The 14,613-nt window shown below is 57.9% G+C and overlaps 1 protein-coding gene across 2 annotated transcripts in view; it reads left to right on the top strand.

Moving 5' to 3' along the window:
- TRIOBP (TRIO and F-actin binding protein) overlaps nucleotides 1-12,533 on the top strand; it is a 52,615-nt gene extending 40,082 nt beyond the window's left edge. For both annotated transcript variants that reach the window (XM_034987550.1, XM_034987549.1), the window contains 8 exons: nucleotides 636-746; nucleotides 6,160-6,307; nucleotides 8,021-8,123; nucleotides 8,668-8,827; nucleotides 8,915-9,028; nucleotides 10,017-10,103; nucleotides 10,914-11,077; nucleotides 11,820-12,533. In XM_034987550.1, coding sequence (XP_034843441.1) covers nucleotides 636-746; nucleotides 6,160-6,307; nucleotides 8,021-8,123; nucleotides 8,668-8,827; nucleotides 8,915-9,028; nucleotides 10,017-10,103; nucleotides 10,914-11,075 — 885 coding nt within the window. In that variant the 3' untranslated portion in view covers nucleotides 11,076-11,077; nucleotides 11,820-12,533. The remainder of the gene's footprint in view (nucleotides 1-635; nucleotides 747-6,159; nucleotides 6,308-8,020; nucleotides 8,124-8,667; nucleotides 8,828-8,914; nucleotides 9,029-10,016; nucleotides 10,104-10,913; nucleotides 11,078-11,819) is intronic.
- Nucleotides 12,534-14,613: the final 2,080 nt, after the last annotated feature.

The raw sequence follows: 14,613 nt of genomic DNA, 5'->3' as shown, positions 1-14,613 counted from the left end.
CCGCTGGCCTCCGGGAGCCCCCTTCCCCCGCCAGGGCCCCTCCTGTGCCTGCAGTCACACTGCGGCGTTCATCTGGCATACCTACAGTGACGGGGAGCTCACCCCTGATTCACTGTCTGGTACCTCAGACTCTTAGGAACTGGAATCTTCTTTCCTGGACCTTGGTGTTTCTTGTTTTGGGGCATTTTTTTTTCCTTCTCAGTTTTGTCCTCAGCGACCACAGAGAAGGGAGGAGGAGGGAGAGACCCCTTATTCAGCATCTTCTGTATACCTCATCCTGGCCTGTTTCCCTGTACTGGCTCACATAATCCTCTGAGCAGTCTCATGGTCCAGAGGGTAGGCCTCGTCGCAGTTGTACTGACGGGAAACTGAGGCTCAGAGACCACCTACTACGTCATGTAATCAGTGTCTGTGACCACAGTGTCCTCCTCCCAAACCTGTTTAGTCTTCCCTGGGACAAAGTTCTCCTGGGTCACTGACCTGGCCATTCAGGAAATTGCTGGAATGTCCCCTTTGCCTGCATTTCCACCACAGGCTGCTTCCCCTGCTCAAACCCAAAGCTCCTCACTGCCTCCCAGCACCCCCTTCCCGGCTTCCAGGTTCCCACTGACCCCCCCCCCCAAATCCCCTTGTAGGTCCAGTCTCTTCGTGCTCAGCTGGAGGCATGGCGTCTTCAGGGAGAGGCTCCTGAGGGTGCACCCAGGTCCCAGGAGGACAGCCACGTCCCCCCGGGCTACATCTCGCAGGTGAGGCCAAGGGGCTGTTTGGTGGGGGCTGCGGGCAGGCTCCTGGTTGCCGAGGTTTCAGAGAACCGCTGATGTTCTGGGAGTGTCGCAGAACCCGTGTGAGGCATTTGATCTGCATCGTCTCATCGAATGTGCCCCGCAGGTAGCCATGGTCACTGTGCCCATTTTACAGACAAGCCACTGAGCTCTGAGAGGTTATGGGACTTGCCCAAGGTCAACTGAGCTGCAGATGTCAGAGGTGGGATTTGAGTTCGGTTCCGGCTGACTGCAGAGCCTGTGTGTGTGCCCCCCTGGGACACTCTGTACTTGGACCCCTTCTCCCACACCACCTGGGGAAGGAGAGCCAGTGGGGAGTGGGGCCCCCAGCGGGCAGGCCCCCAGGGTCACTGCCTCAGCACAGGGAAATCCCACCCATGCCTGCCAGGCCAAGGCCCTGCAGCAGGTGGGCCCGCAGGATGTGGGATGCTGGGCCTGCCCGGGACAGTGGTTCTCAGCTAGGGCTGATTTTGTTCCTCTGGGGACGTTTGGCCTTGTCTGGAAACGGTTTGACAGAAAAATACGTGTGTATGTTAAGCACATACAGGCTAACGTATGTTACTGATTAATTTTACTGATAATTACTGATCAATTTTGCTGATACAAAGGAGGTTTAGGACACAGTGTACAAATACGAAACATATTGCTTTTCTTGTGAATTCCATCTATAGCTAATTGACTTTTCTCAGAATACTTTCACTGGTTTTTCCGAATGTTTGTATCCTCAGCCAACTGGCAGACGAGGATTGTTCTAACATAAATGTCGGTTGACAGTTTTGTTCATGTTAATGAGTAAAACGAGAAGACATACGTCAGAACTTTACTTGGTCAACGTCACAAGTAACTTCTTGGCCGAATTGGATAATAGTTTTCTTTTGAGAATATTCTATTTAGAATATTTTCTCCAGGTCTGTGTTCTAGTTACAGTGTGATGGTCATAAATTTGGCACTTGGAAGTTTAATCTGCATTATTAGTGTTTTCTCATCCCTTGCTTAAGTCCAGACAATCAACAATACAATAAATCAAGCCCTGATCTGTAATGTTTACCAATTTCCGTGGTGTAAATACTCCCACTATGGCTGATGTCCCTGAACAGCGAATTGGGAAGATACATGTGCTGCACAGAATTATAGAGCGTTTCCACCAGACAAGACACAGAAGACGTAAATAAACTCAAGAGCATAGGGGCGCCTGGCTGGCTCAGTTGGTGGAGCGCACCACTCTTGATCTCGGGGTCGTGAGTTCCAGCCTCACATTGGGTGTAGAGAATACTTAAAAATAAAATCTTTAAAAACAAAAAACAAAAAAACCCTCAAGAGCATAGACAATAATAAAATACAGTGAAATAACTAGGAAGTGATGAATTTTGAGTATGACCTTTGTTTTCACTGTAGTTAATTGTAAGTTTATATAATTTAACTTTTTAAATGGCTGCGCTTAACAACCATCTCACACCTCCGGTCAGCACGCCATTGCCTGAAGTAGAAGAGACTGCTGGGATCCTAGGCTCTGGGCACGGGGGCCTTCTAGAGGAAGCTCCAGAGTTGGAGGTGGCTGTGTGGGGCGCCCAGGAAAGCACCAGTTTTGGGGTGGGGTCCCGGGCTGGGGCGGGAGGTGGAGGGCCAGTAGGTGTCTACAGTGGAGACCTCCGGCAGGCCAAGGAGTTGGGGTCTCATTCCCCAGACCTGAGGGGATTTGGGGTCTGACAGTGACATCAGGAAAGTGGTGTTGGGATGCAGGGGGGCTTGGGAGGGGGCAAGGGTGGTGTCAGGACCTAGGAAGGGCTGGAGGAGCGAGGGCTGCAGGGAGCTGTGTGCAGGGAGGAGAGGTGAGGACTGGGTGACTGGGCCCAGGGAAGACGGGGCCCCCCAGGGGCCCTGAGGCTGGTCCGCTGTGCAAGGCCAGGGAGCCCCATGGGGTGAGTGGTGTGTGGAGCAGTCAGCTGAAGGGAGACCAGGGCCAGGGGGAGTTGGGACCTGGGTGGGGGAGGGGGGCTAGCTTTGGGGTCACCTGACATGGAGAGGGGAGCGGGGAGGGACCAGTGTCGTCCAAGGCTCCCTTGAGGCCAGAGGAAGGAGTGGGTGCGGCATCTTCAGGCTGGGTGAGGCCCCACAGCAGGGCCTGAGGCAGCTGGGACACCCTTCAGAGACCCCCACCAGAGGGCTTCAAAGTGTACTCAGCCCTTGGATGCCCCAGGGGCTGCCTTTCTGGGTGGTTCCATTCACAGCCATCGGTATCTGGTATCCGAGCAGCCTCACCTGTCTGTTTTACTGTCAGAACCTGCATTAGATTCCACTAAAGTGAAGTTTGAAAGCACTGCTCTGATTGCTCAGCTTACAGGTGGGGAAACTGAGGCACAGAGAGGCGGTGAGACCTTCGAGCTAGAGGCAGACCTGTGTCTGCAGTCCAGGTTTCCTGGTCCCCATGAGGCCACTGGGCACACGAAGGGCTGTTGGCGTTTCATCCTGTTAGGTCGGGATGGGCTGGGGTGCAAATGGAATTGGGGGGGTGGAGGTGAGAAGGGAATGATAAGGAAACAGAGCCGAAGACGGGTGGAGGAGGGGCCACAGAGGTGGTGAGCGCCAGAGAAGAGGAGCGGAGCCATCTGTGTCCCTCTCTGGCCCAGGAGGAGGTGGCTGGGGAGTCAGCGGGCCCTAGAGAGGTGACAGCTGCGGAGGGGTTCCCCAGCCTGGTATCTTAGTCCAGCTGGGAGCCCTTCTTTCAGCTTGTGGGGCTTGCGGCATAGGACAGCAGCTGGGGGCTCTGGGGCTTCACCTGCCGGGGCCACCATTGCCTCCTCTGGCCTCCCCCCAGCTTATTGCAGAGGGAGTAACAGGCATTTCTTGATCTGCTTTGGTCCATGTCAGAGGTGGCAGCTGGACACCTTGGGCCCTCCCGAAGATAGATCAGAGAAAGCAGCACTTGGCCTTGTAGGAGCCCCTCCTTCCTCATGGGCTGGTCCCTGCCTCTGGACCCCCTATTAGCTGCCAGGTCTGCCTACCTCATCTGGTCCTGTGAGGACAGCAGTCCCCACACCCTATGTTGCTCCCATCTCTATAGGTGGGCTTATCTTAGAGACCCTCATGAGTTGGTCTTACGGGCCCGCTTTATAGGAGAGGGCACTGAGGCTCAGAGTGGGGAAGAGGCTTGTTCAAGTTCATTCTGGTACAGCGAGGATTAGGACCCAGTGTGTGGAATTCCAAAGCCATGTTCTATTGTTCTGACTGGAGGGACACCGAGGACAGATGCAGAGGGACAGACATTACCTGCCCCCCACTCAGAACACGTGGACCTGGGACTCAGAACATCTGGCCCTTCCCCCAGACTGGTCCTTGTAGCCCCCTGGTGCTGCTGCTGGAGAGGTAGGGGTCAGTCCCCCCCACACCGTGAGGTGCCCAATGGCATGGGGGATATACTCTTACCTGCTTCAATTTCCTCCAGGGCTCTTCCCTTTTCCTTTTTCATGATCTTAAATTTAATTACATAAAAAATATGTTTACATTTTCAAAAATAATTCAATCTAATCAAAAGGTTAGAAATAAACACATGAGCTCTTCTTCCCCTGCCTGCTCTCCCCGCCCCAGGCGTCACCTTGATCACCCTTGGAGTACATCCCTAGAGTTTCCTTTTGCTGTTGGAACAAATCACCACAACCTTAGATAACATGGGTGTATCATCTCCTAGATTTGAAGGGGAGCAGCTTAACTGGGGTCTCGCTGGGCTCAAATCCTTTCCACGGGCTCCAGGTGGGACCTGTCTCCTCGCCTTCTCCAGTGGCTTATGGCCACCTGCATTCCTGGGCTCCTGGCCCCATCCTTCGTCTGCAAAGCCTGCAGTGGAAAGTCTGGTCCCTTCGCTTCCCACAGTGAATTATCACTGACCTTTTCTTTTTTTTAAGGTTTTATTTATTAATTTGACAGAGAGAGACACAGCGAGAGAGGGAACACAAGCAGGGGGAGCGGGAGAGGGAGAAGCAGGCTTCCCGTGGAGCAGGGAGCCCGATGTGGGGCTCGATCCCAGGACCCTGGGATCATGACCTGAGCTGAAGGCAGACGCTTAACGACTGAGCCATCCAGGCGCCCGTATCACTGACCTTCTGTGGCCACTTCTCCCTCTCTGCGCTCCTGCCTCCGCTTCCGCATCTGAGGACCCTGTGACTCCATTGCGCCCAGGGGATAATTCAGGATAGTCTCCCTATTTTAGGGTCAGCTGATTAGCAACCTCAATGCCCCTCTGCCACGTAAGGTAACATATTCAGAGGTTCTAGGGAGTACGACATGGGCATCTCTGGGCGCCCCTACTCTGCCCCCCACTGCATCTTCCCATGCCCTTCGCTGTGTTTGACATGCGTGGACTCGGATGCGTGGCTCTGTGTTGTTTCCGTGAGTGGGATCGCACCATACATGTTGTCAGAGACCAGCTTGCGTCACCTAACTTTTGGGACACCTTTCCGGGGCAGTCCACGTGGGCAGCTCTGTTCTTCACCAGCTGCCTGGGGGCCTTTGTAAGGCTTGATCCCATCATTTAAGGGCTCCCCTGTTAGGTGTTGTTTCCGGTTTTCATCTCTTACCAACCTTACTGTAGGGAATACCCCTGTCCCAGAGTCTTTGTACACACGTGACTTTCTGTGGGGTCAACGGGGGGTTACTAAAAATGTGATGACAATGCCCAGCTGCCCCCCCATGCACCTGTCGCAACTGACTCTCCCAAGCACGACTATTATCAGTCTTTGAAACACTTGCCAGTCTTGCCTACAGGCCCTATTTTGTGATGTCATCAATTTCAGCTCACTTTCTCAGCACCTGACAGATGTTAGGCTCTGGTCCGGACCCTGGGGGGCTCCGAGCTGGATCAGGTCTTCCCTCTCTTTGGAGAACTTACAGTCTGGCAGAGCCAGAGCCTTCGGAGGCAGGGGAGAGGCTGTCCAGAGATAGAGCGGGGAGGACATTAAGCTGGACTGCAGGCCAAGTTCGTTACCCTGGAAGAGAAAGTTGCAGAAGAACGTTCCAGGCAGAGGGCTTAGCCTTAGCTACAGCTCAGAGCTGTGACCATGCCATGAATTATTTCTCCTAACTGGAGTTCCTTGGTGGGGAAAGGCCCAGCCTGAGGCCACGAGGGTCAGACACAGGAGCAGGGACTTGACCCCACTGGATAGGAGCTTCCGAAGGGTTGGGAGCAGGAGAGTGACAGGGTGAGGTCTGTGGACGGGGGAAGCAGGGGCAGGTGTGGTCGGTGGTACGGGGCCCCAGGGAGGAGAGGTGGAGATGGCCGGCCCGGGACGGGCCTGCCCCTGAGGCTCACCGCCTGGGGCTGGAGAAGGGCCACCGTCCAGGCAGCGGGGGCAGCCCCGGGACGAAGATGGCCTCCCGCCCGCAGGAAGCGTGCGAGCGCAGCCTGGCCGAGATGGAGTCCTCACACCAGCAGGTGATGGAGGGGTTGCAGAGGCACCACGAGCGCGAGCTGCAGCGGCTGCAGCAGGAGAAGGAGTGGCTCCTGGCCGAGGAGACGGCGGCCACGGCCTCAGGTGAGGACCCCGGGCCCCACGAGCCTCTCGCTGCAGCTCCTCGCTGAAATCGGGGAGGACTTTAAATAAGGGGGTGGTCTCGGTGCCAAACTTGGGAAAGGGGTCTAGGAGGGGGTGGAGTCCCCAGAACTGGCCTCTTCCTACACGAGAAGGGGAAACCGAGGCAATCAAAGCCCCCCCCAACCCCCATGTCCTCCTGGGTTGTGACTCCTCTCCCTCAGGGGCCTGCAGCCACTGGGGATCTCACCCCAAGGCGCACGCACGCACACATGCACACACGCACGCACTGAGCTCCAACTCCATGCCCACGTGTGCACCGTTTGCTGGGTAGAGAGTGCTCAGCTGCGGACCGGGGGTTGGTGGGGGGAAGGGCCAGACCCTGGGGAGGGCCGGAGCAAAGCTGTGAGCTGTTGCTAAGCCCCGTTCCCCACACAAGCACCCTTAGCTCCTTGCAGTGCCCGATGGAGGGACCCCATTTCATAGATGAGGAACTGGGGCTCAGAGAGGTTAGTGACTTGTCCCAGACGGCACAGCTTGGAGATGACAGAGCCGGAGTTGGAGCTCAGAGCACCCTGACTGCAGAGCCGGTCCCTGAAGCCCACCCTCTGCTCACCCAAGCCAGAAACAGGAACGCCCGAGATGTTCGACATCTCCCTCCCTCCCTGTGTTCCCTGCGCAGCTCCCGTGTGGGCCTGGCACATCCTAAGCACTCCCATGGGGTTTACAGAATCAAAGGAATGATGAGAGAAGTCACTTGATCTAGAACTTCCCACCTGCCAGCGCTGTGTCACATGCTTCACGCACGCAAGCCTACGGCCTCTCATCCCAAACCCTGGAGCCGGTGTGTCCTGCATTTTAGGAAGATAACCTAGTACACCTATTAGATACCCTTCCCAGCAGAGTCTGGGCTCTTCCCTGAAATATAGCACTGAGACTTTCACGGTGAAACTTCTCAGAGTTACGCTTAAGTGGGCTACGACTGACCGCAGATAGCCTTGCATCTGTTCAGGTCAGGGATTGCCACCGAAAGTTATGAAAAGCTTCCAGTGTTCTGAGCCTTTGGATTTTAGAATTATGGATAAGATTATGGACGACGGCTTGTTTAATCCTCCCAACCACCCTGTGTGAGTGTGAAAACACTTGGTCCTTGGTTGCTCACAGTCTGGAAGATAAGCCAGCAGAATCTCTCTGCACATCTACTCTGGGCCAGGCATTGCTCCAAATGCTCTACACAGGTCTTCCAATAACCCGCAAGAGAAGGTGCTGTTGTTCTCCCCGCTTTCCAACAAGGGACCCGAGGCACAGAGGGGTTAACTCCCCTGTGAAAAGTCGCACAGATTTGTACCAGCTGCAGTCCCTGCACTGGGTACGATCAGCGGGCTGGGCCAGGGAGCTTGGCCTTGTGAAGGAACCGTCCAGGCTCTGCAGGGGTGGTGGGCTGTGTGGGGTCCCACCTGGATGTCACTGACAAGAGGTCAGGTCCTGAGGTGTCTGTCCAGCACTGTCCCACCCCAGCAGACGGATTGGTATCCTCCCTTGATAGGCTCAGAGAGGTCGAGCAACTTCCCCAAAGCCATGCAGTTCCTGAGACAGCCTGGTCCAGTGCTCTTAGCTTCTGTCTGCGTGGTGCATGTGGGGTCTTGGGGGAGGTGGAGCCTACTGCTGCTGACCCCTCCCCAAGCTCCCCTCATGCCTCTGCCCTGCTTCTTCTAGCCATCGAAGCCATGAAGAAGGCCTACCAGGAGGAGCTGAGCCGGGAACTGAGCAAGACACGGAGTCTCCCACAGGGCCCCGATGGCCTTCGCAAGCAGCACCAGTAAGATGGCACCTGGACTCTGGGGTCTGTGGGCTGGGCCTCATTCTGAGCGAGGGGCTGCCCACCCTGGTGTTCATGAGGCAGGAACCTGTGCTGAGGTCCCTTGGCAGAGGATACAACACTTTGCCCCCAGCTGAGACTCCTGACCCAGTCACCGGGCACAGGGGACAGAGGCAGGGGGCCCTCAGCCAGACCCCCATGCCAGTCCACATAGATAGTCCTTTAGGCCCCTTCTTGTCCAGCTGGTCTCAGCCTCTGCGGCCCCCGGTTCGTGTCCCCTAGAGCTGGGCTGCAGTACCACCCTTGGTCACTAGGTGTCCCCACCGCAGAGGACAGCTCTGGACCGTTAGGGCTCTAGAGGCCTTGGAGGCTTAACCCCCACCTCATCGAGGCGTCACCGGCAGCCCTAAGAGGCTGTCACCAGTTCACAGCCCCCCCAGTGGGCTGAAGGCAGAACCAGAGCAGGAACCTGGAGTCCTGAGCTGCTTTGAGCCTCCCCCGAGCCGAGCCCCCTGCCATCCCTGCCCGCCCCTACCCCGGACAGGTCAGACGTGGCGGCGCTGAAGCGGGAGCTGCAGGTGCTGTCCGAGCAGTACTCGCAGAAGTGCCTGGAGATCGGCGCCCTGACGCGGCAGGCCGAGGAGCGGGAACACACGCTGCGGCGCTGCCAGCAGGAGGGCCAGGAGCTGCTGCGCCACAACCAGGTGAGCCCGGCCCGGGGCGGGGGCGGGGGCGGGGGCCCCGGGCGCAGCGGTCCTTCGTCTGCGCGCTGACCGTCCCGGGCCTCCCAGGAGCTGCACACCCGCCTGTCAGAGGAGATCGACCGGCTGCGTGGCTTCATTGCCTCGCAGGGCATGGGTGACGGCTGTGGGCGCGGCAGCCAGCGGAGCTCCTGTGAGCTGGAGGTGAGCGCCCACCCCGATGCCAGGCAGCCTGGCTGCTGCTCTGCACCCCGACGGGCTGGGTGTGCCCTGCGGCAGGGAATGGCACCGCTCGGTGGGGCCGGGCCCCAGAGGGGGAGAAGCCAGCGCAGCTGGGATGGGCACCTGGGACAAAGCCCTACCACCAGAGACCAGCCCTCCCATCAGGGGCCTACCACCGAGCTGCTGGGTGACCATGGCAAGTCACCCCGCCATTCTGAGCCCCAGGAGCTCCTTGGTAAAAGGAGGCTAGCATCCCCCTTACTGGGGAAAGTTGGAGTGAGAAAATGTGTGTGATCCCCGATCCCCTAGTATTTTATTTTATTTTATTTTATTTCATTCTATTTTACTTGATTTTATTTTATGAAAATTTGTATACGGCTTTCCTCTGTGTCTGGAATGTCTGTAAGTTAACTCGTTGAATCCTCGTGACAATCCTACGAGGTAGATACTGTTTACTGTCCCTGTTTACAGATGAGGACTCTGAGACGCAGGGAGGTCAGGTCCCTTGCCTGGGGTCTCGCGGCTCGTCAGCGCAGGAGTTGGGGTTTGAACCTGGCAGTCTGGCTCCAGAGTCGAAGCCTTTAAGCCTCCCCAGTCCTGGCCGAACCTATCTCTGATTTGGTCAAGTCAGAATAGCAAGCCCTGCAGCTCAGACTTTGGGGAGGGGTTCGTGAGGTATTTCGTAGGGAGGCCCGCACTCTCTGGCTCCCTGGAGGTCACCCTCTTTGCCCTCACGTTGAGGGCCGGGTGCTGTGTTGGGACAACAGCAGAGGTGGTCATGAGACACCCACTCACTGTGTGGACAGAGGTGAGAGAGCTGGAAGCAACCAGGGCTTCCTGGAGGAGCCTGGCCCTGGGGTGTGGTGGGTCTCGGTGCAGGTTGGGAGTTACAGTCCGGGGGCCTGAAGCAGAGAGAAGCCGGCCTGCACGGTGCTGTGGCCCTGGGTCAGCCCGGCACCCGTGACCCTAGGTGTTGCTTCGAGTGAAGGAGAATGAGCTCCAGTACCTGAAGAAGGAGGTGCAGTGTCTCCGGGATGAGCTGCAGATGCTGCAGAAGGTAGGGTCTGACTCAGAGCTTGTGGGCAGGGAGCCTCTGGACGCTCCTCAGTGCCCCATCCCATGAGCACCTGCTCTGTGCCAGCCACCCTCCTCACCTCCTCGTTCATGGCTCTCCTCGCATCTCTCCCTCGTAGGTGTCCTTGTCCCTATTTACAGACAAAGACACTGAGGCTAAGAGAGGGTGAGTGACTTGCCCACGGCCACACTTGCTTTATTTAGTCAGCAAATACTTATCGAGCACCTGCTGTATGCTGGGCACTGTGCTCGGTGCTGGGGAGACAGCTGTGAACAAAAAAGGCCCGAGGCCCCGTGAAGGGGCGCCCGCGTTCCAATGAGGAGTGAGCCGTGTGGCTGGCGGTGGGGAGGGCCAGGATTTGGGCCCAGGGTTGTGAGTCTGTGGCCTGCCCCGTGCCATGTCCCTGTGTGTTTGGCACCCCCGTGTGTTGGTGGCTCCGTGAAGATGTGTGAGTCAGACTCACAGAAGGGGCCCCAGCCCCGGGCCAGGCTGACCTGGTTCGTGCCCTGGCCACTCACTGCCAAGTGGTCTTAGACAAAAGCTTCCCCTCCCTGAGCCTCAGCTCCTGTCTCGAGGGACGAAAACGATGCTGGAAGCCATCACTGGGCCATGCTGGGAGGGTGCACCTAGGCCCGGGGATGCCGAGGGGCCACCGGGAAGGACAGGCCACTAGGCCATGGAGGGGCCTGGTGGCTTTGTGCCGGCCGGCAGGGAGCATGATGGGCATGGGCCGGGTCGGCAGGGCCAGGAAGGGGGCCTCCATGCCCTCACGGCTCTCCTGCGCCCTCCCAGGACAAGCGCTTCACCTCGGGGAAGTATCAGGATGTGTATGTGGAGCTGAACCACATCAAGACCCGGTCGGAGCGGGAGATCGAGCAGCTGAAGGAGCACCTGCGTCTCGCCGTGGCTGCCCTGCAGGAGAAGGAAGCCATGCGCAACAGCCTGGCCGAGTAGAGGTGAGAGCCACGGGGTGGGCAGGGCCGAGCAGGGCTGAGGCCTGGTGGGGCACTGGGCCTGGGGAGGTGAGCTCAAGGCTCGCCCACACCCGACTCACGGTGCCACCTCACCCGGGACGCTCCCTTCTCATGGCTTCTGTTTCCCTTTCTGTAAACGGGGACAGCGACACTAGCCACATGGGGTGGGGGGCTGTCAGTGGGTCAGACTCAGCCAGAGGCTGCTTTGTAAACCTGAGCGTGTGTCTTCAGAGGTGGGGGGGCGCAGTTCAGGGCCCGATGATTGCCACGTGCCCCCCCGTGGCAGCAGGCACTTAACGCCGCGCCCCACCCGCAGGCTGATGAGCCCACACCCCTCGTCAGGACCCCCCCGTGCCCTTGCAGGTCCAGCGTGCCTGCCCCATCTTCCGAGCTGGCGGCATGGCGTGGGTCACTGATCAGTGACAGCGTTCCTTCCCCCGAGTTCCACGCCTCTGACATCCCGGGTGGAGCTTGGCCCCCTGACTTAGTCTTTGATTTCCCAGGCTTCAGAGCGTTCCGATGCTGCCTCTCCTAACGCCCCATCCGCCGGGGGCTGCTGCTTTCGGACCGATCCTTGGGGACTGCCTGAGGCAGTCGGGAGAGGCCACCCTGGGGGCCAGGCTATGTGGGGAGAAGCCCGGAGGAGCAGGCGCAGGTCTGGCCCAGCCTTCCGGGCCACCCTTGCCTGGCCTAAGCACGCAGCTCCCCGACTCTTGTCTTCCAGGTCCTGGTGGCCCAGCCCCGCGGCAGACCGTCCCCCAGCCTGAGGGGGCCAGTCAGTCGCCCTCCTTCCTGCTGGATGGAAGTCAGAAGCCAAGCTTTCTCCCCACCCTCTGTGGGCCGCACGTGCACTCATACCCACCACACACAGACACACACACACGCACGCACACACACACGTATGCACACACACACACTCTGCGTATCTGAGCGCGCCCCTCGCACTGGGTCTTACCTTGCACCTTCTTCAGGATTTTATATGTGAAGAGATTTTTATATAGATTTTCTCCCCCCCTTTTTTTTTTCCCCAAAAACACTTTATACTTTGAAGAAAGCAATTCCTGGTGGCCATGTGCCTCCATCACGGGCTCCCCCTCTGGCCCTAGCCCCCTGCTCGGGCTTCTGGGCCCGTGGCCCTGCCCCAGGGGTCTAGCAGAGGCCCAGCAGCGGCCGGGGCAGGGTGGACTCTGGTGGGAGAGGCGGGGAGCCAGCCATCCTCCTCCTTCCCTACCTCCCACTAACTACTTCCTGCCCTGAGGCGACCACACCTTGGGACTCTGGACAGAGGGACAGACGGACAGAGGAAGCCGGCAGCTGTCCCTAAGGCCTCACCTCCTCCTCCTCCGAGGGGGTGCTGGGCGTGGAAACGCTGGAGCCGCGCATGAAGGCTCCTCTCCTGCTCCACGAGCCTTCTTAACTTAATAAAATGTTCCCGCAGCTCTGGTGTCCAGGATGGCGGGGGCAGGGCGGGTTGTGGAGGTTGGGGCCTCACCACCCACGCCCCCCCAGCACTGCACCCTTCCTGAAGGGAAAGGGAGGCCAGAATCTAGTCCGGCCGGCCAGTGACGGCTTTGCAGCACCACGTGGGGCTTGCCGACCAGCAGCCGCAGCAGGGTCACCAGGGAGCTGGTTAGAATCCGCCAGTGATTCACGTCGTCTCCAAGTCTGAGAAGGCCTGAAGTGGGCCCTAGGCCCAGGCCTCGGAGGAAGGACGGGAGCTGAGGCTCTGCCCCTGATGACCTTGGGCAAGCCACGCCCCCTCTCTAAGCCTTCGTTTGCTTCCCCGTCAAATGGGTACCTTTCGGCCCCAGTCCTATATTGAGGCTGTGCCCAGAGGTCACGTCCACCCTGGTGGATGTGGCCACCCCAGGCCCACCAGGCTGGAGGCCTCATCCCCCAGCTGGCCGGTTGTGCTCTGCTGAACCCTGGTCCTGCTCGTGAGCGACTGCAAGCCCAGCGCGGGCGGTCCGATCTGCAGGGCTGTGGCCAAGATGGGATGACGAGTGAGCCAGCCTCGCCCCCCACAGCTTTTCCCATCAGTCCGGCCCGGGTACTGGGGAAGCTGATCAAGGACTGACTGGCCCTGCCCCCACCGAGGCCACAAAAACAGGTGGGGTCCCAGACGCTGTGGGATCTCAGAGGCCGGAGGCACCCGGAAGAGACCCCACCCAGCCTGCGGGTAGAAGAGGGCTTTTGGAGGTGACTTTGAAACAGGTCTTTTCCAGATAGAAAAATCAGGAAGGGCATTTCAAGTGAGGGAACAGCATGAGCAAATGCCCTATAAACATCCCCAGTGTGTTCAGGGAAAGGCCCGCAGGGGAGCAACTTTGTAGGCTTGTGGGGAAAATGTACCCCTTCCCTGGCCAGTGATGGGTTTAGGAATGGGCCTGGGAGGCAGTTCCAGTCAGTGAGATGCGGGGGGACGTCTTGAGTGGGGGTGGGGGGCTGCAAACGGCTGAATGAATGAGTAGATTGTGGGATATTCATACTCAGCATACTACACGGTAATAGGAAGGAACGACTGCTCCACACAAAAAACACGGATAAATCCTCCCAGATAATGTTGCGTAAAAGAAGACACAAAAGAGCATACGCTATACGATTGCATTTATGTGAAATTCAAGAACAGACCAATCTGTCACTGTGGGGGTGGGCATCACAACAGTGGGGACCTCTGGGCTGGGGCAGGGGCGGACACGGGCTAGCAGTGAGCACAGGGGAAGTTTCTGGGGTGCTGGGAATGTTCTAGATCTTGATCTGGGTAGTGGTCACGGGGGTGTATACGCAGTTAAAATGTCCCCTGCTGTACACTTAACAATCTGTGCGTGAATCATGTCTGTGGTGGAAAAGCTGGGGTTCCAGCGGGTGCCCAGGTGAGCTGCTCTGGGGAAAACCCAGTGGCCTGTCACACAGGGAATTTGGACCAAACCATGTGATGGGGCTGCAAGGTGTGGTCTCAGGCAGCCAGGCATGTGCTGTGGAAAGAGCAGAGGCTGAGGTACCAGACAAACCTGCCCGGGTTCGAACCCCAACTGCTGCCTCCAGCTGGCTACGTGAGCCTCACTGAGTCACATCCCTCTCCGGGCTTTATTTCCCCATCTGTTAAATGGGGACAATAATGTCTATCCCGGAGGGCTGTTCAGGTACAAATTACCAACTGTTCCAATGATCTATTGTGGTTTAACCAATTACCACAGACCTCATGGCTTAGAACAAGCTTCTTTATGATCACTCATGGTCCTGTGGATGGCCTGGGCTCGACTGGGCAGTTCTCATGGTGTTTTTTTTGCAGTTGCTGTCAAGTGGTGGCTGGACTGGAGTCATCTGAAGGCTCCGTTGGGTTGGACATCCAGGATGGCCTCTTCACTCATAGGTCTGCGGCCTCAGCTGGGTGGCTGTGAAAGCTGGTGGGGGGAGGGGGGCACTGGACAGCTCTCTCTCTCCACGTGGCCACCTCACGTGCCTAGCTTGGGCTTCCCCACAGCATGGCGGCCTCAGGGCAGTCTGTAGTCTGACTT

Source organism: Mirounga leonina, unplaced genomic scaffold (assembly GCF_011800145.1).
Source record: "Mirounga leonina isolate KUSES-001 unplaced genomic scaffold, KU_Mleo_1.0 Mir_418, whole genome shotgun sequence".
Lineage (NCBI taxonomy): Eukaryota > Metazoa > Chordata > Mammalia > Carnivora > Phocidae > Mirounga > Mirounga leonina.
The sequence above is the reverse complement of the archived record's forward strand: the minus strand, read 5'-3'. Positions and strand labels throughout refer to the sequence as shown.